This window comes from Heteronotia binoei, chromosome 21 (genome assembly GCF_032191835.1).
Source record: "Heteronotia binoei isolate CCM8104 ecotype False Entrance Well chromosome 21, APGP_CSIRO_Hbin_v1, whole genome shotgun sequence".
Lineage (NCBI taxonomy): Eukaryota > Metazoa > Chordata > Lepidosauria > Squamata > Gekkonidae > Heteronotia > Heteronotia binoei.
In genome coordinates, this window is record NC_083243.1 from 118865236 (window position 1) to 118887841 (window position 22606).

General features: G+C 46.1%; 1 protein-coding gene across 1 annotated transcript; it reads right to left on the minus strand.

The window, feature by feature from the left end:
• Positions 1–8056: 8056 nt before the first annotated feature.
• LOC132588870 (uncharacterized protein K02A2.6-like) lies at positions 8057–11392 on the minus strand (the record flags this gene model as incomplete). Its single annotated transcript, XM_060261330.1, has 4 exons — positions 8057–8669; positions 8829–9268; positions 9398–10510; positions 11063–11392. Coding segments are annotated over 4 exons (2496 nt in total), but the record flags the coding sequence as incomplete, so codon positions are not given.
• Positions 11393–22606: the final 11214 nt, after the last annotated feature.

Genomic DNA, 22606 nt, shown 5'->3' on the forward strand with positions numbered 1-22606 from the left:
TCAGGTTGCACAACTTAATACACAATGATGTGGCTGTGTGACTGAGTCCATTTAATCCACAAGGGAACAGCAACTATATCAGGCTAAACTGCCCATCTGACTGCAACCATACTGTACCTTCCTCTCTTACTTAAACCATTAGAGGGGTAGGAGAACATTTCTGGCAGCCAACATGCACTTTTGCTTTTAAATTCTATTACACTAATTGAGTTCCAATTTTCTTGGGTTCCATTAACAACCAGCAGGCCATATTATATCTATAATGTGTATTTGTGTGTTTGAAAATCAATATTGGTAAATCTGATCCTAAGCTATCATTCAGGATACTTCCATTTACACCAAGAAACGTTTCTGTCCAAAGCCTCACCACTGAGAGGGTCTGATTTTGGATTGTGATGAAAAATCAGGGTTGAAATTATAGTGCGCAGTATACCAGTATGAAAGTGGCCGAAGTGGTGCCTCTCATCTTTTGTTCTGTCCTGAGAGGCAGAACCAGAAAAAAATATGAGCAGCACTGTTCCTGTCTGGTATCATTTCCCAAGCTTTTTTTCAGTGTGAGAAAGTTAGTATATGAACGTTGTGATTGTCATGTTTCCAGTCACACTGATTTCTGTGGAAGAGTTTTGTACATGCTGAAATGCCTCTTTGAATTCAAGTGTTTCTCTTTGGTGATAAAGTTACCGCAGCTTGATGACAATGATCCGGAAGCTGTATGCTCAGTCTTGCATGTCCCATGGGGTGGATTTCAAAAAGCTGATCTCCATCAAGGTTTGAAGATTGAATTTTGAAGATAATCCAAATGAATAACACATAGGAAAATGTTTTCTGAGATTAACGGTAGGGGTGCTATTAATACTTCATAATACCTATAGCATATTATTATCAACAAAACTCACATTTTTTTCAAGGCAAGGGATTTATGACTTTAAAGTTCCAATTATTTGCTTTGGTATTATTTGACAGGTAACAACCAGAATCACTCTGAGCACAGACATACACAACATGGGAATTCTATGATGAGGTTCAGAATTCAAGACATCTTAATTTTCTCTTTAAACAACTTTATGATGGGGAGGAACTACTATCTTGAATGGAGAAGAGGAAGTCTTTAACCCTTTCCCCTCATGCCATTTTTCTGATCAAAATCACTTTTTCTCTGTAATATTAACTTAGGTAAGGCCTCCCCTCATGCCTTTGAGGTAAGGGGATTTATAGCAGATTTATATTTTCCCCATATTATGGGGGAGGGTTAAACAGCTCTTTCTGCCAGTTCTATTTAGTAGCACCCATGGCTTCCATAAAGGGAAGCATTAAAAGTGTCAGGCGATCTAGTCACAGACCTATGTGTCTGCAGTCTTCAACTTGACTGAAAATACAAGTGTGTCAGAAGAATAATTACAAGTAAGCAAACAATATCCTCCTTGTTGTCCCAAATGGTGACTGCTGGTACACATACGATTAGGGTTGTTTCTTTTCAAAGGATGAAAGTTGAACAATACGGCTGTCCTCATAGCAAGGAAACCTTATGGACAGCAAAAGTACTATTTTAGAAACAAAGTGGAGAGGCAGAGTCATTCCCTATCCTGTAACTCCCTGTATACAGAAACTTAACACCCCAAGTAGAAGACTAAATTAAAACTCTTCACTTTGGTACACTAGCTTTCCACAAATAGGAACCTTTTCCTACAAGAAAGCAGTCCCAGCTGTGTATTAATACAGCTGCCTGTTGAAGTGGTACAGTCACAGGGAACTGCACATCCTTTCTGCATGTAAAAATCTGTTCTTAAACTAGTATGGTAACTAAAGGTTTCTGCTTGAGGGGACTGATTTAATAAAATTTATAATATGTAATGTAATGCACCCAATCTATTTAATAAAATTTATAACAGCTAATCTGTCAGCAGAGGTGAAGACACCATGCCCATATTTTTTCCATCAGGTCAGGGAATCTCCTGGCTCATGTTTCCTGACCCCACTCCTGTAGCTGGCAAGGGAAAAAAATAAAGCAAAAAACCCTTTCATCATCTGTATTGTGATGTTATTTCCAGGGAAAACATCGAAATGATGTCAGTACACTCAGGAATCTCCACAAACTTTATGGTTCTACCATAGAGTTTCCAACAATTCCTAGAGAGGCATGATGTCAATTCCAAGTTTCCCACAGAAATGTCATCACTCCATAACCAATGACACCCCCTCCCCAAATCCCCACTAGCTCCAGACACTCACAAGTTGCCAGCCCATGCTAGGCAGATCTCTGCTAGCTGACTAAGTCTTTGCAGTGCTCACTCATGATGCCTCTCACTTCTTGCATGTATATAGTCAGATGTGGCATTTATTGTTTTATAAGCTTACCCTCTTGCTTGAATGAAGTCCTTTTCTAGTTTTTCTGTTGCACTGGCCAACAATTTATATTTTCACATAGAACAGGGGTCCCCAACCCCCGGGTCCCAAACCGGTACCAGTCCATGGCCCATCAGCAACCAGGCTGCCAGCCTCCCCGCCCTCCCCATGGCACCCCACAGCCTCCCCGTCCCCCCATGGCACCTCCTCCTCCCTCCATTTTAAGCCATGGAAAGCATCTTCCAGGCTCTTTAAAAGCTCACACACACCCTGCGTGCATGGCAGCAGCGGCAAGCGACTGCTGAACAAGTGGTGTTGCCCTTGCGCCGTTTGTTCAGCAGGTTGCTTGCTGCTGCTGCCGTGGTTTCCCCTGTGGATCAGCTGATTGGCAGCGGGAGGGTGAGCTTTTAAAGAGCCCGGAAAGCATTTTCCCTGGCTTAACATCATAAAAACAGAGGGAGGAGGAGATGCCACTGGTGGAGGGGGCAGCGAGGCTGCGCGGGGTGGAGGACAAATTCAGTTCCCTCACCCTGCTGGCCCTGCGGCCACGGTGGGTGGGTTGCCAGTCTCTGGTGCCAAAAAGGTTGGAGACCACTGACATAGAATTTGGATTTACAGGATAGTCATTTATGGATTCCTTGATTCTATAGAACTCCAGTACTTTCAATAATTTGTAGCAGACAAACATTGGGAGGCATATATCAGCATTATAGATGTGAAAAAAGCTGAGCTAACAGAAAATTTTTTTATCTGCTTCTTAAAGACATGACAGTTTAATGAAGAGTGTTTTTCAAAGTTTAAGTTCTAGGCATGTTTGGTCGGCAAGCATTTATGCCAAGTAAGAAATTTTTGTATTGAAAAATATGGAAACATCCTGAAATCATTAGGGTTTGTAGAATCTTCCGGGCTCAAGTGCCGTGTTCTACTGGAGAAAGTTTTCCTTCCAGACGTTTCGTTCTCGGCTGCGAACATCCTCAGTGGCGTTGCAGCCGGAGCAGGCGCTCTGACCTTCTTGGCTGCTGTGCATTGAGTGAGGCCAGGGCTGCTGGAGAGCTGCTATTTCTAGGCTGGAGGGGGTGTGATGAAAGGGCAATAGGTTTGTGGATGTGCCCATTGTTTGGTGGGGCTTCCTGGAAGGGTAGTGATAAGGAAACTGGCTGTTGAATGTGACCATTGTTCTGTGTTAATTGCTGGGAGGGTTGGAAGGGGTGTGACGATAAGGAAGATGGTTGTTGACTGTGCTGATTGTTCTGTGGAATGTACTGGTTGTTCTGTGAAGTTCCCAGAAATTCAAACAATGGGCACATCCACAAACCTATTGCCCTTTCACCACACTCCCTCCAGCCTAGAAATAGCAGCTCTCCAGCAGCCCTGGCCTCACTCAATGCACAGCAGCCAAGAAGGTCAGAGCGCCTTCTCCGGCTGCAACGCCACTGAGGATGTTCTCCGCAGCCAAGAACGAAACGTCTGGAAGAAAAACTTTCTCCAGTAGAACACGGCACTTGAGCCTGAAAGATTCTACAAACCCTAATGATGTTACCAGCCGTGAAAACCTGAAATCTTTGATCCTGAAATCAGTTCCTGATTTATTTGTTATCCAGTCGTGCTCTCTACTTCTTCTCAGAGAGAAGGAAAAAATGATTCCCAGATATTAGCTGCAAATGAGAAAAGGAACAAAATTGTTATAATGGTGGAATGGAGGACATTTTGTGATTTGTTTTCATTGCAGCCACTTGACACCTTAGTCAGTTGATCCAGTAGAAAGAAATGAAAGCCAGCCATTCTCAGGCGATAGTGATACTAGCTGTACTGTGTCTGAAGAAATGAGCAGTGACTCACAAAAGCTCATACCTGGTCACAAATTTTGTTAGTCTTCAAGGTGCTACTGGACTCTTGATACTTTCTACCACAATATGTCTGTTCTCAGAGCTGATGTAATAACTATTGGAATGACAGAGTGAATATCAAGTACTGAAGTTGTTAATAGAAGTCTTTCAGATGTACATGGAAGAAAAAAACCCAGCAGAGAATATTCTAGAGAGCATCTAATTTTGGCTAGAACCCAAAGACTCAAAATCCCAGTGTTTAAGACACAACACTAGGTACCTTTCTCTTTTAAAAAAATCTACCATTGTAGCTTGATCATCGTATCTATACAGAATCATAAGATGCAATGCATTTAGCCAAGCTTTCTGTTTCTAACACTGCCAAGCCAGATACTTCAGGGAAGCTCATAAGCAAGGTTTTTTGGTGAGGGCCATTTGTTTATCTGTAGCATGCAGTACTCAATAATATTTCAGCTCTGAACATGAAGATTCTTCATAGATGCTGTGTTTATTCAATAACAGCTGATAAGCCTATCCTTCCTGTGCTTGAGTGGCTTGAGTATGGAAGTGATCCATATAATATAGCAATTAGAGTGTTTAACTAGTAACAAGAAGGTCCAGGTTCAAATCCTCTCTCTGCCAAGAAGATCATTTGGTGCATTGGGTCAGTGTAACCTAACTCACGAGGTAGTTGTGAGCAGAAGATGTGAGAACCATGTACACTTCCCTGATTTGTTTAAAGGAAGGAATTAAAAAATGTAAATTATGCCCATTGCTACCAAAATCAAAAATCTGGAATATAATCATATGACATTTGAAAATACATATAACTTCTACTTAACCTTTAGTCAAATCTGCTTTTCAAAACTAATAGATAGAGTGATCATCCTTGAACTTCCTTTTAACAATTTCTTAGCATGTCTGGAATGGAAATAAAATTGTGGCAAAAGCAGAGGAACAAAGGCTTTATTCAATACAGACTAGCCACACATCTATGGGTGCAGGAACAGAGGAGTGAAAAGCAAGTGAAGAAAGGAAAAAGTGTCTTAAGGCCAGATGGAATCAGTGTGACTTATTGGTATTTCTCCATCTGTAATTTCCATTATTCGATGGAAAACAGAAAAAACATGAGTATATATGGCCAAGCATTAACAGATGTAACTTTAAAATTAGGTAAATTGGGAACACAAAGTGAGTTTAGACAGAGCGGCTTAACACAGAGTATATCCAACATGTGGAGTAAGTTACTAAAAGGAAATACTGCAATAAAGAGCATCCGTGAGTTCAAGAGGAGAGAATATTGTGCATTTCTAATCTAAGAGTGGATCAGGGAGACACCACCGAAAGCATTAATGAAAACCAAATTCCAAGAAGGAAAGAATAATGTTTCCAGGGTCTTACTTTTTTTACTGGGGTTCCTGATGATTCATGTACTGCATCTGAAAAAAGAAAAGAAGACCCTTTTCATGGTTGTAAATCTCCATTCCTCTGTTATTTGATATACCTACCCTGCAGTACAGAATATGAGCTTCAAGACTGAAATCCTTCATATTGTGAGCATGCACTCCCAGTGACATCAGCAGGACTGTAGATAATGCACAGTAGTATGCAAGGATCGCTATCCAAATAATCTTATATGAAGAACATAATTCTGGAAATCTTCTAGGCTTTTGTGTTTACTTATTCTGAGGTAAAATCCCAGAACTTGCTTTCCTTCTTTTAGCAATTACATTTAATCAAAAGTTTCTCTTGAATGGGGAATAAACAAATTCCTGGATAATTAACAGCTATGGACTCATCTGTACTTCAGCATTTTCTCATGCCCTCCTTCTTCTCCTTTGCATGGGGAATGAAGGCTGCATGGTCAACAATTTTGTGTTTGTATGTGTTTGCACATGTATTGCACTATTTCTAAAAACTAGGAAAAAATAAAGCAGATATCATGACTGGGAGACAGATTACTCAGCATAGAAGAGCAGTTCCATCATTTTGACTTGTGATTTGCCCTGTCTTAATAAAGATTTACTTCAATACCACACTATATGAAAAAATGACTTGACATGTCTTTCTTTAGCTGTAACACACAAATGATCTAATGCTGGGAGGATGGAAAACCCAATAAACTTGTTCATTATGAAATCTTGACAGGTATATGGGTTTTCCTAAACAAATGACATTTTCGAGATTGCAGCTGCCTTCTGGGTTTTCAGTGGTGTTGTGGCAGTTCTGATTATTGTGTTATTGGTGTTATCAGTACACACATGTTTTCTTCAGTTCTCCCACCCCAGTGTTCCATCTCTTCACATTCATGTTTTCCAGGTTTTCCCCCCATTTTTTTTAGCATGTGTGCTGAAGCATTGCACCACTTCAGCAGCCTCAAGGAGCCAAGAAATCACCTTATAAGTACATTCCTCATCCACCACATCACACCTGAGAGTTGTAGCTGTCTTATGTCTCGCCCCTTTTTAATTGCCTCTTTTCCTACTCTTGAGCATTCCTTCTTATTGGCTTCCCCCAAAAATTCCTTTCCCTGACTTGCATCAGTACACAGCTCACAAGAGCTTGTTTCCTTCAGTTACATGTTTTCAAGGTAGCTGCATGAGCTGCAAAATGTATTTGAAAATGGTACCAAGGGACATTCTAGATTTTAGAATCTCCTTTTGAGTGTGAATGAAGGAATAGTAAGAACGTCAATGACTGGCTGCTGGTAGGGTTGCCAGGTCCTTTGTCATCACCAGTAGGAGACTTTGGAGGGCATTTCTGGAGGGGGTGGGGATGTCCCCAATGCAATGATGTCACAAAGAAGTGATGTCTCACATTGATGACTGGCACCCTGGCAAATTTACTGCTTGGAGTTCAGGCATGCATTCCTCCTTCCCACTTCTTGCAAAAAGCATTTAAAGGGATCATTTATATGCTTTATCCAAGAAATTGGAGGGGTGCATGTAACGTACTCGAAGCGGAGACGAGAGTAGGGCAACATGGTTTATTAGGAGCACGTTGCAAGAGAGAGAACACGCGGGCCGGGTCCCGCTTATGTACAATCCCGGGTACAGCCTACTGGGTTGGTTGGGCCAATCCAGCCCCGTTGAACTTCCCGCCACAGCTGGAGATAGGCGGGGACAGGCTCCCGGCGCTGGGGCTCCTGGGACTGCCCAGTTGCCCCCCCCGTCGGGTCGCATGACATTTCTTGATACACTACACCCCTCCCCCCCTGGTTAATGTACAAAGTCCTGTAAGTATGCGGGGGGCCGGCGCTCCCGAGTGGACCGTCTGGGGGGTCCCGGTGGCGGCGGCGCGGCCGCCGAGGATGGTGCCTCGGTAGGTCCTGGAGTGGACGGGGGCGGCCCGTCCGGTTCCGCGGATCCCTCGGTTTCAGTCGGTTCCGGTACCTCCGGCGCCCGCATCACGGATGTTGGGATCGCGTCACCTAGGCGGTCTCCGTTAGGCTCCTCGCTGGATATAGCCTCGTCCGTGTCCGTGGGGGCCTCCGGAAGGGTGCGGCGCCTCAACTGATCAATGTGCCGCCGTAGTACCTGGCCCCCCTCCGTTGATATGTCGTAGTGGCGGGACCCGGTTACCCTCAGTACCCGCCCCGCCACCCAATCGGGGCCCCTTGCATAGTTTCGGGCGAAAACTGGGTCGCCCGCGAAGAAGCCCCGGGCGGCGTCTCGGACTTCGGGGCTCCCGCGGGTGTCTGAAGCCCGGTCGGGATGCAGCCGGTCCAGCCGGGTTATGAGTTTGCGTCCCATGAGGAGCTCAGCCGGGCTGACTCCTGTGACCGGGTTGGGGGTGATCCGATTATCGAAGAGGAACGCGGCCAGCCTGTGGTCCCAGTCCCCCTGTACAATTCGGCCGAGGGCCTCCTTTGTTGTGCGGACCATCCGCTCCGCCTGGCCGTTGGTGGCCGGATGGAAGGGAGCCGACCTTATGTGCCTGATCAGGTATCTTTGCAGGAACGCCTGGAAGTCGGCTGAGGTGAAGGCGGCCCCGTTATCAGAGACTATGGTGTCCGGGATGCCATGTGTGCATAGGACCCTGCGCAGAGCTCTGATCGCGGCTGTGGACGAGGTGGACCCTACGGGGATGACCTCCAGCCATTTGGTGTAGGAGTCCACTATTATGATGAAGGTCTGCCCCTGGAATGGGCCCGCAAAGTCGATATGGAGTCTCGACCATGGTTTCCGGGTGGACTCCCACCTAGTGACGGGGGCGCTGGGCGGCTCGGGCCGGGATTCCTGGCAGGTCTGGCACCCGCGGACCCAGCCCTCGATCTCCCCGTCCATTCCCGGCCACCAGACGTAGCTCCTGGCCAGAGCCTTCATTCGCACTATGCCGGGATGAGTCTCGTGTAGGGATTCTAGAACACGCTTTTGGAGCGGAGGTGGAATCACTACCCTACTGCCCCAAAGTATGCAGCCCTTGTGTGCGGCTAATTCCTCCCTCCTCGCCTTGTAAGGCTTGAATTCTTCCCCCATGTTTCCCTCTGGCCACCCCCTCACCACCCAGTCGAGCACCCGTGCCAGTGTCTTGTGTTTCTGGGTGGCCTTGGCCACCTCCGTTGCGTGGAGGGGCGGCTCTGGGAGGCTCTCTATCGTCATGACCTGGTGTGCGGGTGCGGGGTCCGGACCCATCTCCGGAAGCGGCAAACGGCTAAGCGCATCCGCGTGTCCCATAGCCTTGCCGGCCCTATGAACCAGTGTGTACGTGTATGAGTTGAGGAATTGGTTCCACCTCAACACGCGCTGTGAGAGTATTTGGGGGGTTTGTCGGTCTGGGGCCAGTAGACCTAAGAGGGGCTTGTGGTCCGTGGCAATGGTGAACCTTCTCCCATATAGATACTCGTGGAACTTTCGGACCCCTGCCACGATTGCCAGGGCCTCTTTATCTATCTGCGCGTAGTTGCGCTCGGCTGAAGTGAGCGTGCGGGAGTAATATGCGACCGGTACCTCCCTCCCGTCCGGAAGCTGGTGCCCCAGGACTGCTCCCACCCCATACGGCGACGCATCGCAGGCCAGGATGACGGGGAGGGCCTCGTCAAAATGGTGGAGCACCGCATTGGACACCAGGACGTCCTTGACCGCCTGAAACGCCGCGGCCTGTCGTTTGCCCCAAACCCAAGGGGCTTTTTTGTCCAGCAGCCGGTGAAGGGGCTCCGCCAGGGCTGCCTTGTGGGGGAGGAAGGAGTGGTAAAAGTTGAGCACCCCCAAGAAGCTTTGGAGCTCCACTTTACAAGTGGGAGCCGGGGCTTGCACGATGGCTCGGGTCTTTTCTTCCGTGGGGTGGATTCCTGCTGCGTCAACGGCGAACCCCAGAAACTCTACCCGTGGAACCCCCAGCAAGCATTTCTCTCTCTTGACCTTGAGCCCCGCTGCCTGGAACCGGCGGAGCACCTCTCGAAGGCGGTTGCCGAATTCATCGGGGTCCGGGGCGGCGACTAAAACGTCGTCGAAAAACGGCTGGACTCCTGGGATCCCTTTAAGGAGAGCGTCCATTAGGCTCTGGAAAATCCCCGGAGCGACGCTAACCCCAAACTGAAGCCTCTTTACCCGGAAAGCCCCCCTGTGGGTCACGATCGTTTGGGCCTCCGCCGTCTTATTGTCTACTGGGAGCTGCTGGTAGGCCTGGGCCAGGTCTAGCTTCCCAAATATCCTAGCCCCCGCTAGGGCGGCCAGGACATGGCTCACCACCGGCACTGGATAGGGGTTGTCCTGTAGTGCCTTGTTTATGGTGCATTTATAATCGGCACAGATCCGCACCTCCCCGTTTGGCTTGATGGGGGTAACGATGGGGGTTTCCCAGGTGGCGTAGTCCACCGGCTCCAGGACGCCTTGTGCCGTGAGGCGGTCTAACTCTGCCTCGATCTTAGGTTTCAAGGCGAACGGAACCCTCCTGGCCTTGAGCCGAATCGGTCTGACCGTGGGGTCTAGGGGCAGGGAGATGGGCGGCCCCCGGTAGCTCCCTAGGGACCCATCGAATACCTCGGGGAATTCCTTGCAAATCTCCCCGAACCCCCGGGGCGTTATGGTCTGGCCCACCCCCTCCACGCGGATTCCCAAGGGTTTGAACCAGGCCAGACCTAGCAGGGTGGCCAGCTGGCGCTTAACCACCAGGATGTCCAGCGGGCCGTGGAAGGACCCCCGCTCGACTTGCACCCGCGCCCACCCCGCAATTTGCACCGGGTTCTTCTGGAAGTCCCGGAGTATGAAGTCTGCCGGCCGAAGTTGCAGCCGCTGGCGGGGACACAGTTCTCTTAGGGTTTCTTCCGCAATAAGGGAAATGGAGGACCCTGAGTCCACCTCCATTTGGCAGGGGTTCCCCTCTATAAGGACCGCCACTTTGATTTTATCGGGGGAATCGTGGGGCAAGTTCAGTACCTGTAGGGACGTGGAGTCTACCGCGTGGGACTCCGCGGACTCGTGGTACGTGGTCGGCTTCCTGCGGTTGGGCTTGGCTCGGCAAGCCCTGGCAATGTGGCCGGTCTTTCCGCAGCTCCTGCAGTCCCAGGTCCGGTATTGGCAGTCTCTCCGCTCGTGGGGGCCGCCGCAGCTGGCGCACTTGGTGGCTGGGGCTCTCTCCGACGCTGGTGGTCGGTCGGTCGCTCGGGGGCGTTGGGTCGCTCTGTTGGGTGGCCCGGCTGGGCGGCGTAGCTGATGGGCTTCCTCCTCCTCGGGGCCGTCTTGGTCCAGCTCTCCGTGATGGGCAGCTTCCATCTTGGCCCGGGGAAACGTTCGTGCGGTTCGTTCCCATGCCACCGCTTCGCTGAAGGCGGCCTGGAGAGTAAGCTCTTCTTTGGCGAAGAGCTTCTGCTGGAGCCTCTCGTCGCGGAGGCCCCACGTGAATCTGTCCGCCAGGGCTTCCTCCAGTTGGGGGAGGTTGCAGTTCCCGGCGAGTTTACGGAGGGCCGCCAGGTAGTCTGCGGCGGACTCGCCCGCGATCTGGTCCCGTTTGTGGAACAGGAACCTGCGAGCCACCCGCGAAGGCTGTGGTGAGAAGTGTCCCGTGAGGAGTCGGATGATCTCGTCGTAGGATTTCTCTGCCAGACGGGCGGGTGCCGAGAGACCCTTGGCGATCTCGAACGTGGCAGGCCCGCAGACGCTCATGAGAACGTCCCTCTTCGCTCCGGCGTCAGTGATCTTGTTGGCCCGGAGGTAGAACTCGACCCGCTCCGCGTAGGACTCCCATCCCTCTGGATTGGTTGGGTCGAAGGGCTCGAGGTAGCCGGTGATTCCGCTTTGGTTGGCCATGATGGCGGCGACAGTCGCTTGTTGCCCAGATCTCCGTCGTAGCCGCTGCGGCTAGGATCCCACCTTCGTCGCCAGTGTAACGTACTCGAAGCGGAGACGAGAGTAGGGCAACATGGTTTATTAGGAGCACGTTGCAAGAGAGAGAACACGCGGGCCGGGTCCCGCTTATGTACAATCCCGGGTACAGCCTACTGGGTTGGTTGGGCCAATCCAGCCCCGTTGAACTTCCCGCCACAGCTGGAGATAGGCGGGGACAGGCTCCCGGCACTGGGGCTCCTGGGACTGCCCAGTTGCCCCCCCCGTCGGGTCGCATGACATTTCTTGATACACTACAGTGCACGCCTGAACTCCTAGTGGCAAATTCACCAATTAGAGTTCAGGTGTGTTGCCAATGGCTGCCCCTCTCCCTCCCTTCTTACAAGATTTGAAGGGCTGATCAGCAGACCATCAGCAGACCATGTACTTCCACCAATCAGCCACAGGGCCCTTTAAATCTTGTAGAAGGGGTGGAAAAGGGGTAGCAGCTAGTGGTTGTTGTTGATGGTGGAGCTTTCCCCCACTGGCCAGCTGGCTGGTGGTGCGCTGGAGCCCATAAAATCAGGACTGGCATCCCTTGCTTCTAGTGTTAGGCCTCTGAATTTTTTGTTTCTGTGAATATTAGGGCAATCTGGAAAATGCCATATGTCTGAATGTACCCTGAGAAGCATGTCTGTGTTTTTGTTTAGAGGGTTTTTTTGTTTAAACATGTTGCTCACAAACATTACACTACATGTACATGCCCCATGCTTTCCACAGTGAACACAGATGCAAAGAATTTATTTAGCTTTTCTGCCATCTCCCCATTTTCCTTTTATTCCTTGCTCATCCAAAGGCCCAACTGCTTCTCAGCTAGCTTCTTGCTCGATATATTTCAAGAAATGCTTATTGTTTCTTTGATGATTTTTGAGGTCTCCTGCTCAACTTCTCTTTTTTATGCCTAATTCTTAACTTACTTTTTTTTTTTACCAGACCCTGCACTCCCTTCTGTTGACTTCATTGGGGTAAACCTTTCATTTTTTAATGAAAACTGTGGTATTGAACAAGATGCTATATGGGACGCCTTTAAGGTGGTAATATGGGGGAAGATACTTTCACTGGCATCTTCTTAAAAAAAGGATAGACAAAACATTATTTCAGAGTTGACGGCAAAGATACAATCTCTGAAATTAAGACACAAAAAATTTGGAGGTATAAAAAACCTCTGAGGAAGTTAGAAATAGAAAGGAAAAAACTTTAGTTGTTGGAAACTTCCTCCATTCAGAAGAATATATTATTTCTGAGGCAAAAAATGTGTTACTAGAACATCGAAATCTATTAGGTAGTTAAAAAATAGGGTTTCAAAAATTAAAGTCTCTCGATTGGTGCATGCTATTAAATCGCCTCAGGGGGAAATTCATACAGCATTGAAAGATATTACATTGGCTTTCTTTCAATAGTGCAAATCGCTTTATTCATCTGAAATTTCTAATGTTGGTCAAACTATGGCCTACTTGAGGTCAATTCAATTTGGTTCTAAATTGACTGAAGATCATGCAGTTTTTTTAGATCACCCAACTGAGGAATCAGAGTTGAGAGAGGCTTTGTCCAAATTAAACAACAACAAAACTCCGGGTAGAGATGGTCTACCCATGGAGTTCTATAGGAAATTTCAACCCTTGATATGTAGTTCACTTTTGAAAACATGTAATGCCATGCTGACGTGGGTAGAATGTCATCCTCTTGGAGAGAAACCAGGGTTGTAGTGATCCCAAAGGAAGATAAAGATAGAAGGTACCCTAAATAGTACTTCCAAGTATCTATTTTGAACCATAATTTTAAGGTATTCCCCACAATCATGGCTACTAGATTAAATAGGATAATTTCATAATACATACATGGTGATCGGGGGAGGGTGGGGGGTGGGCTCCCTCTGGGTGTCCTGCCCCCCCAGGGAAAGTGCATGCGCAATACATCGCCTCTCCTTTCCCGCTGTAGTGAACGCTGCGTGGTCACTGTCTGGCTATGCCTGGCAGATGGTCACTGCAATGTACTCTCCTACATTACTGCATCCGTGGCAACACCTTCTCGCTGGTCCCCCCCATTTGCCACATCATGGTGCGACCGAATGTCCGGCGGTATAACCGGATGGGCAGGCTAAGCTCACCAACCTCGCCAGCCAAGAGAAGGAAAACTCTAACATCAAGCCCGGGCAGACAGAGCTCGTTAATGTAACATCTACCACCTGGAGGACTCGCTGCTGGGCCATGGCAGATGACCCCATGGTGAAAGGGTGGAGCCAGTACTGCGCACACTGCGCTTCACCTAAAAATTCCTCTGTGCAGGCCTGAAGGGTATCCACATCCACAACCCACAACATACCAAGTCCTGCAGTGATGGGCAAGGGGCGAAACGGCAGGTGGAAGATGCCACTGGAAGCCGCAGTCCCGATCCTGCATGTAGGCGGTTCAGGGTATTGGTCGCCTGATGCTGACCTGGAGACGAAAGCATTTTTCGGCGGCACCCTGAACGACCAAACAGCCTTATCTAGGGACAGTACCGCTTGCTCCGTATGGAGAGGGGCCTAGAAAAGGTGGCCTAAACAAAGCTCGTCTCCTCCCCCCCCCCCCCAGTTGGCTAGCCATGGTCAACGGGCATCCTTACTTGCGGTCGAAAAATAACAACAAAGAAAAGGCATGCACCTGCCTCACAAAGTGTGCAAAGACTAAAGCTTGCATGTTGGAACATCAGAACCATGCTTGACACAGTAGACAGTGGTCGCCCTGAACGACGCTCTGCTCTAGTTGCCCACGAACTTCTCAGGTTGAATATAGACATAGCAGCTCTCAGTGAGGTCCGTTTCCCTGAGGAAGGTAGTCTTCAAGAACACGGTGCTGGCTATACCCTCTACTGATCGGGTAAGTCAAAGGCTGAGAGCCGCCTTTCTGGCGTTGGCTTCATGGTCAGGAATTCCATTGCCTCTAAACTTGAAAACCTGCCAACAGATCACTCAGATCGCATCATGTCTATGCGCCTCCCACTTCAAAACAAGCAGCATGCAACACTCTTCAGAGTGTATGCCCCAACCCTTCAAGCAGATTCTGCAGAAAAGAACAAGTTCTATGCTGATCTACGCAACCTCGTACGGAAGACCCCTACAGAGGACAAGGTGATCATCCTTGGCGACTTCAATGCCAGATTAGGTAAAGACTCGGAAGCCTGGAAAGGAGTACTTGCCAAACACGGCATTGGCAACTGCAATGATAATGGGCGCCTCCTGCTAGAATTCTGCACGGAGCATCAGCTCACCATTACCAACACTATCTTCCAGCAGAAGAACAGTTTGAAGACAACCTGGATGCACCCACAGTCCAAGCATTGGCACCTTATTAACTACATTCTGGTGCGCCAGAGAGACCTTCGAGATGTCTTACACACCCGAGTAATGCCCAGTGCAGAATGTCATACGGATTATCGTCTTGTACGCTGCAATCTCGGTCTTCAATTTAAAACTACAGACAGGAGAGGCGGTATCCCCCAGAGGAAGTTTCAGGTTGGCAGCCTTCAGTCAGCCGAAGTTAAAGCTGCCTTCCAGGCAAAACTCCAGACAAAAATTGAGGACCCCAGTTGCCTCACAGATCCTTCTCCAGAAGCACCCTGGGAACACCTAAAAACTACCATCCTGTTGACCTCTGAAGAAGTCCTCGGGTTCTCCACAAGGAAGAACAAGGACTGGTTTGACAAGAACAATCAAGAGATCCAAGAATTACTGGCGAAAAAGAGATCTGCCTACCAAGCACATCTTGCTCAGCCCTCCTGTCCCGGGAAAAAAGCAACCTTTCACGCTGTATGTAGCAACCTCCAGCGCAAGCTTCGAGACATTCAGAATGAGTGGTGGACCAAGCTTGCAGAGAGAACCCAGCTGTGTGCAGACACTGGTGATTTAAGAGGGTTCTACGAAGCCCTGAAGGCAGTATATGGTCCATCGTATCAGGCTCAGAGTCCCTTGCGTAGTGCAGATGGCCAAGTGCTCCTCACAGACAAGGCATCCATACTGAACCGGTGGTCGGAATATTTTCAGGTTCTCTTCAGTGCCAATCGCGTAATTCAAGATTCAGCAATCCACCTCACCCCACTTCAACCAGTGAAAACAGAGTTGGATGAGATCCCCACCCTAGAAGAGACTGTTAAAGCCATCAAGCAACTGAAAAGTGGCAAGGCAGCGGGAGTTGATGGAATCCCACCAGAGATCTGGAAGCATGGGGGCATAGTACTACATAGCACACTTCACAAAGTACTTGTCACCTTCTGGGAACAAGGCAAACTGCCACAGGACTTTCGCGATGCAATCATCATTACTCTACATAAGAACAAAAGGGAAAAGTCAGATTGCTCCAACTATCGGGGGATAACCCTGCTCTCCATCGCAGGCAAAATCCTTGCTAGAATACTCCTGAACAGACTGGTGCCCACCATTGCAGAAGAACTCCTCCCAGAGAGCCAGTGTGGCTTCAGAGCTAACAAGAGCACCACCGACATGGTATTTGTTTTCAGGCAGCTCCAAGAGAAATGCAGGGAACAGAACAAGGGTCTATATGTGACTTTTGTCGACCTTACCAAAGCTTTTGATACCATTAGCAGTAACAGCCTGTGGCAAATCTTGGAACGTTTAAGATGTCCCCCAAGGTTTCTCAGTATGGTCATCCAGCTACAGGAAGACCAGCGAGGCCAAGTCAGACACTGCAACGATCTCTCGGAGCCCTTCCCAATAGGCACAGGTGTAAAGCAAGGCTGTGTTCTCGCTCCAACTCTCTTTATGATCTTCTTTAGCATGATGCTTCAAAGAGCTGCAGTAGATTTAGATGATGACGATGGTGTCTACATCCGCTATCTCACCGATGGCAGCCTGTTCAACCTGAGGCGACTAAAGGCCCACTGCAAGACAAAGGAAAAACTTATCCGAGAGCTACTGTTTGCTGATGATGCTGCATTTGTCTAACACTCGGTATCAGCTCTGCAGCATATGATGTCCTGCTTTGCAGAGGCTGCCAAGCTATTCGGCCTAGAAGTTAGTCTGAAGAAGACAGAAGTTCTCCACCAGCCTGCACCCCAGGAAGATTATCACCCTCCTTGCATCCCTGTGGGTGAATCAGTTTTGAAGACAGTCCAGCAGTTCAGCTACCTGGGGTGCATCATCTCCTCAGATGCCAAGATCGACAAGGAGATTGGCAATAGACTGGCAAAGGCAAACCGTGCATTTGGCCGACTGCATAAAAGAGTGTGGAGCAACAAGCATCTGAAAAAAGGCACAAAGATAAATGTTTACAAAGCGGTTGTGATGACAACCCTCATCTACGGCTCTGAATCGTGGGTATTATACCGTCATCACCTGCGACTCCTTGAGCGCTTTCATCAGCGCTGCCTTCGCACCATCCTCAACATCCACTGGAGTTACTTTGTGACCAACACTGAAGTCCTCAAGCGGGCAGAGGTTACAAGCATCGAGGCATTGCTGTTGAAGACGCAGCTGCACTGGGCAGGGCATATCTCCAGGATGGAAAACCACCGCCTTCCCAAGATTGCCCTGTACGGCTAACTTTCCACCGGCCATCGAAATAGAGGGGCACCAAAGAAGAGGTACAAGGACTCCTTGAAGAAATCCCTTGGTACCTGTTGCATTAACCATCACCAGTGGTCTGACCTAGCCTCAGATCGCAAAGCATGGAGGCACACCATCCATCAGGCTGTCTCTTCCTTTGAGAACGCATGCATAGCTGGTCTTGAGGACAAAAGGAGATTGTGGAAGAATTGTACTGCTACAGCACCAACCTCAAATCAGACTTTTCCCTGCAGCCACTGTGGCCGGACCTGCCTGTCCCGCATTGGTCTTGTCAGCCACCAGCGAGCCTGTAGCAGACGTGGACTACTGCACCTATCTTAAATCTTCATTCGCGAAGTCAAGCCGAGAGACATGGTGATCAGTCAGGATTTATTCCAGGAAGATTGATCAATGATAGTATATGTAAGGCTTTAAATCTGATCCATTTTTGCCAGTCTAATAATTTGCGTTCTGTATTTGTGGCTCTGGAAGCAGAAAAGGCATTTGATAGAGTGGAAATCCCTTACTTGAAAGATGTTTTGCATTATCTGGGCTTCGGTGCTAATTTTTTAGGTGCCATTCAGCTGCCCTGAGCCTGCTTTGGTGGAGAGGGCAGGATATAAATGTGAAAAATAAATAAAATTAATGCTATCTACCACTCTCCTGTAGAACAAATTTTGATCAACAATTATCAACAACATTGAACTTAAACGAGGTATGTGACAGGGTTGTCCCCTGTCTCCAATACTTTTTGCCATTTCATTAGAGCTACTGGCTCATGCTCTAAGATTTTACTCTAATATAACAGGAATTGACACTTTTTCAGGGAGCTATAAGCTTAGTTTCTTTGCAGATGATGCAGTACTATACTTGAATAATCCTAAATCATCATTACAGTCAGTTATGCAGCAGCTTTCCTCATTTAGTGTAATATCAGGCTTTAAAATTAATCTGGATAAATCTGAACCATTTCCAGTCTATATCTCCTGAAATCAAACAGTATATTAGCAAACGTTTTCCTCTTAAATGGGTTTCTAAGGCATGGAGGCACTTGGGTATTAATATACCTTTGCGACTATCAGAGTTATACAAACAAAACTATTATGTACTTATAACCTCAGCAAAAAAACAATTGGAGGACTGGAGTACATTTAATCTTTCTTTGCTGGAGAAGATTGAACTAATTCGCTCTCTTATTTTTCCAAAATTTCTTTTTCTTATTCAGCATTTACCTATTTCTATCCCATATAATTGCTTTAAGGCTTGGCAAGCTCAATGGAGAAAGTTTTTATGGGACAATAAGTTTCCGAGAATCGGTTTTAATTTGCTAATTAAGCTTGAGAGTCTGGGGGGAATGGCCCTCCTTGACTTGCACACATATTATTTGGCAGCTCAATTAAAATCAATCTTGCTTTACTCATATTCTGAAACTTCAAAACAATGGGTTCATATAGAATAGGAGTTTTATTATCCTTTTTTCAGTATGTAACTTCTCAAAGTAATTCGTATTGTAAATTACCAAGGAGATACTTGAATTCCATTTACTATTGATTGCATGATAGTATTGCTTAAGTCTGTCTTTGTATTAGTTTAGTCTTGCTCAATATTGATTAAGTTTTGCTCTGTGGTTTTGAGCTTTATTTATTTATTTAATTTCTGTGTGTGTTATTTATTTATTTAATTTCTGTTGCTTTTGAATTGAAATAAACTATTTAAAACTTTTTTTAAAAAAAAGAAGACTTTTTGCTTTTTATGGCTTCCCTGACTTGGATTGGTAATTACACAGGCTTTTTTTTTTAGTTGGCAGTACCTTTCTTAACCGGGGGGATGCATTCTGTCTGTGTTTCAACTAGTGTGGTTTTAAAGAGCTTCCAAGCAACCTCTAGGAATCCGACTCTCTTGTGTTTTCCTTTCAGCTTCCTTTTAACTATTCCTCTCATTATTGTAACATTCTCTCTTTTGAAATCATTTTACTATTTAGACTTTAATGATAATTCTCCATTGATATGCATGATGAATCTAATATCACTGTGGTTGTCACTGCTCCAAAATGATGCAACAACATCTGCATCTCTCACTAGGTGTTGAGCCTTCCTGGTTGACTCGGGTCAACTGTTCCAGTGCACAGGCATTTATTATGTATTCAGCTCACAGGATAAACCCCCCCCCCCAATTTGTTAAAGCTTTTTTCTCCTTTTCTGTACATTACTTAATATTATTTGTATAACATGTATTATTTAGTAAAGCATTCTAGCACTTCCATCTTGGCTTGGAGGCTTCTAGCATTAGCATATACACCCTTATAACATGTTTCCATTTCCATCAAGTCTCCCTAGGAACTTTTGTCTCTGTATGTGGCCCTTTTTAATCATCCTACTCTTACTCCCAAGTTCCATTTTTTCCCCTACCTATATTCCCCTGAGTATTTATTATTTCTTTGGACTGAGTTGTCCCAAACCAGAGGGTCCTTTGTTGCTGTCAGTTTTTTGCCAGGAATTAGTTTAAAAGCTGCTCTGCCACCTTTCTGATATTAAGAGCTAGCAGCATAGTTCCCTGTTGTTCAAGTGAAGTCCCAAAACATTCCTCAATACCTTAAAAAATCTAAACCCTTTGTCCTGGCACCACTTTCTCATCCATACATTGAGCTCCCCAATCAGTGCCTATCTAGCTGGCCCTGGATGTGGAATTAGTAGTAATTCTGAGAATACTAGTTCTGAAGTCATGGCCTTTAATTTTCTGCCTAGTGACATAGCCTTTTGCTCCAGGACCACAAACTACATTCTCTTTCCAGCTTAGCACCACAACTGCTGACTCCTCCCCCAGAATGCTGGCTGGAGAGTTTTCAACAGATACAAAGTATGTTCTCTTTTATACCGTGGTCCCTGACTATAGAGGACTGGGTTGCTTACTAAAAGTCTGCTGAAAATGTGCCAAATACAATGTAGGCACCAGGTAAAATCAAGTGAAATCTGCAGTCTAAGCAGTGTACCATTTCTGTGCAGATTACAAAAAACCTGAAATTTTGATATATTTTAAGTGTTCTCTGTGCCTTCCATGCCATATGAAGCCCTGTAGTCTGTTTGCAATCACCTGTTTTGTTTTGGTGTTGTTTGCTTTTTCAGACAACCAGGTTATTTCCATCTCTCAATGAAGTGGGAATATTTCATGCACTGCCTGTTTTTACAAATGATTCCCCCATTCTCTTTCCACTTTAGTAATACAACCAGGTCAAAACTTGTCCCAGTTAGAACTCTGGAACTGAACCCTATAATGTACTGCACTCCTAATTCTTTACAGGGGTGTGACCTTCTCTTCAAATCCCCAAAGACAGTTTCTTTAAGTTCAGTCTGGTTCCAAGAAGAAAATTAAAGTTGTAATATAGTTAAAATTGTGGCCAATATCAATTATGCATTTCATAATGAAAGAGATTTTTTAAAAGGACTTCACTTTTTCATTCAAAAGCAAATTAAGCTGATATGTTTCCATGACTGTTGTTTGTATTTGAGATACCTTACAAACTCAGTTTAGTCCTGCTTGTCTAAGCCTTAATACAATGAAAATTAATGCTAATATATGAATTATGTTTACACCTGTAGAGATATCCTACAATTCATCCACATAAGAGAACAAGACTCCTCATGACAGAAGTCCTCAACATGATGCCATGTCACATGCCAACTCTTTTTCTGTCAGCCATCAGCTATTTTTAGAAAGTAGATGGAGCCAGGTGGAGTTTTTGTCAAGCAGAGCTTCTGATTAGCCACTGGATATCTGATTGGCCGTGCAGATTTTTTTTAAAGCTGCTCAGCAACAGCTGCCACCACAGTACAAGAATCATCACTGCATTACTGTGTATGTATGTTCATTTTAAAGACAACTTTTTAAACAGACATTCTGCCTGAGATATTGAAAAGTTACTTTTAGAGTTATGCATAACCACATTTCCTGACATTTTAGGACTGGTGCTGCCTCTTGCAGAAGCTATGTTATTGTTGGTTCCACCTCTTGAGGCAGCCATTTTGTTATTATGCCCACCACCCCATCTCAGAATTCCAAAGTTACCCGCAGACTCAAAAAGGTGAAGGGCAACTAGAATGATTAAAGGGCTGGAGCACTTTCCCTATGAAGAAAGGTTGAAACGCTTGGGGCTCTTTAGCTTGGAGAAACGTCGACTGTGGGGTGACATGATAGAGGTTTACAAGATAATGCATGGGATGGAGAAAGTAGAGAAAGAAGTACTTTTCTCCCTTTCTCACAATACAAGAACTCGTGGGCATTCGATGAAATTGCTGAGCAGAAAGGTTAAAACGGATAAAAGGAAGTACTTCTTCACCCAAAGGGTGATTAACATGTGGAATTCACTGCCACAGGAGGTGGTGGCGGCCACAAGTATAGCCACCTTCAAGAGGGGTTTAGATAAAAATATGGAGCACAGGTCCATCAGTGGCTATTAGCCACAGTGTATGTGTATATAAAATTTTTTGCCACTGTGTGACACAGAGTGTTGGACTTGATGGGCCATTGGCCTGATCCAACATGGCTTCTCTTATGTTCTTATGTTCTTAAGGTGGGGGGGGATCCCAGCTTTATGGGATAAATAATGGTTTTCTTCCTAAGAAAATCTACTTCAGGGGGTTATCCACCAGCAGCAGCCGTGATGGTCCATAAAGGAAAGTCAGTTATGATGGAGACATAATCATGTGGTTTTTATCAATCAATGAAATACAAAATCCTTCTAACAAATGTGGCTTGTGCAGTTAACCACATGCAGTCTGTCCTTTTGTACTGTTTATTTCTCCTAAGCCTTCTATGAATTCTAATCTATTTCCCAAAGGTGTGTGCTTTAACTGTCACCAGCATAGAAAACAATGGAGAGGATTTCAACATTTGACCAAAATGTATTCCATTTAAAAGCAAACATATACCCTAAATGTTATTATTCCTAATAATGTAAATGGGCAATAATTTTCAAGCTGTTTTCAATTTTCAAGGCACAATTATTTCTGGAAATGGTTCCATGCAATGCACACTCCTGTAAACTTTCACCAATTCCTATGTGAATTAAAAGCCTCCTCATATTGTTCTGTGGCTCTAATATTACTAATTGCTTAGAAACTTGTCTGGAAAATTATAGGTGTTTATATACAAATGCTAGATTTGTCTGAGGTAAAATGGGGAAGCTGGAATTCTTAGTGCCAGAGGAAAGATATTGTGGGCATACCAGAAACTTGATGGGATGAGAATATTCAGAGGAATACAGTGATTCCTGGATATAAACTATATCAAGAGGATAGGGAGGGAAGGGTCAGAGGTAGAGTGGCTCTGTATGTCAAGGAGGGTATATGGCGCAGTAAAATTGAGAATGCAAGAGAAATAGATATGCTTATAGAAATACTATGAATGGAAATAGTGTGCCCAAAAGGAAGTTTAACTCAAGGAGTTTGTTATCGCCCACTAGATCAAAGGTTAGAAGATGATGTAAAAACAGCAAAAGAATTAAGGAAAGGAGCTAGATGAAATAACTGTTTCATAGTAGGTGATTTTAACAACCCACATATTAATTGGATGAATATGTG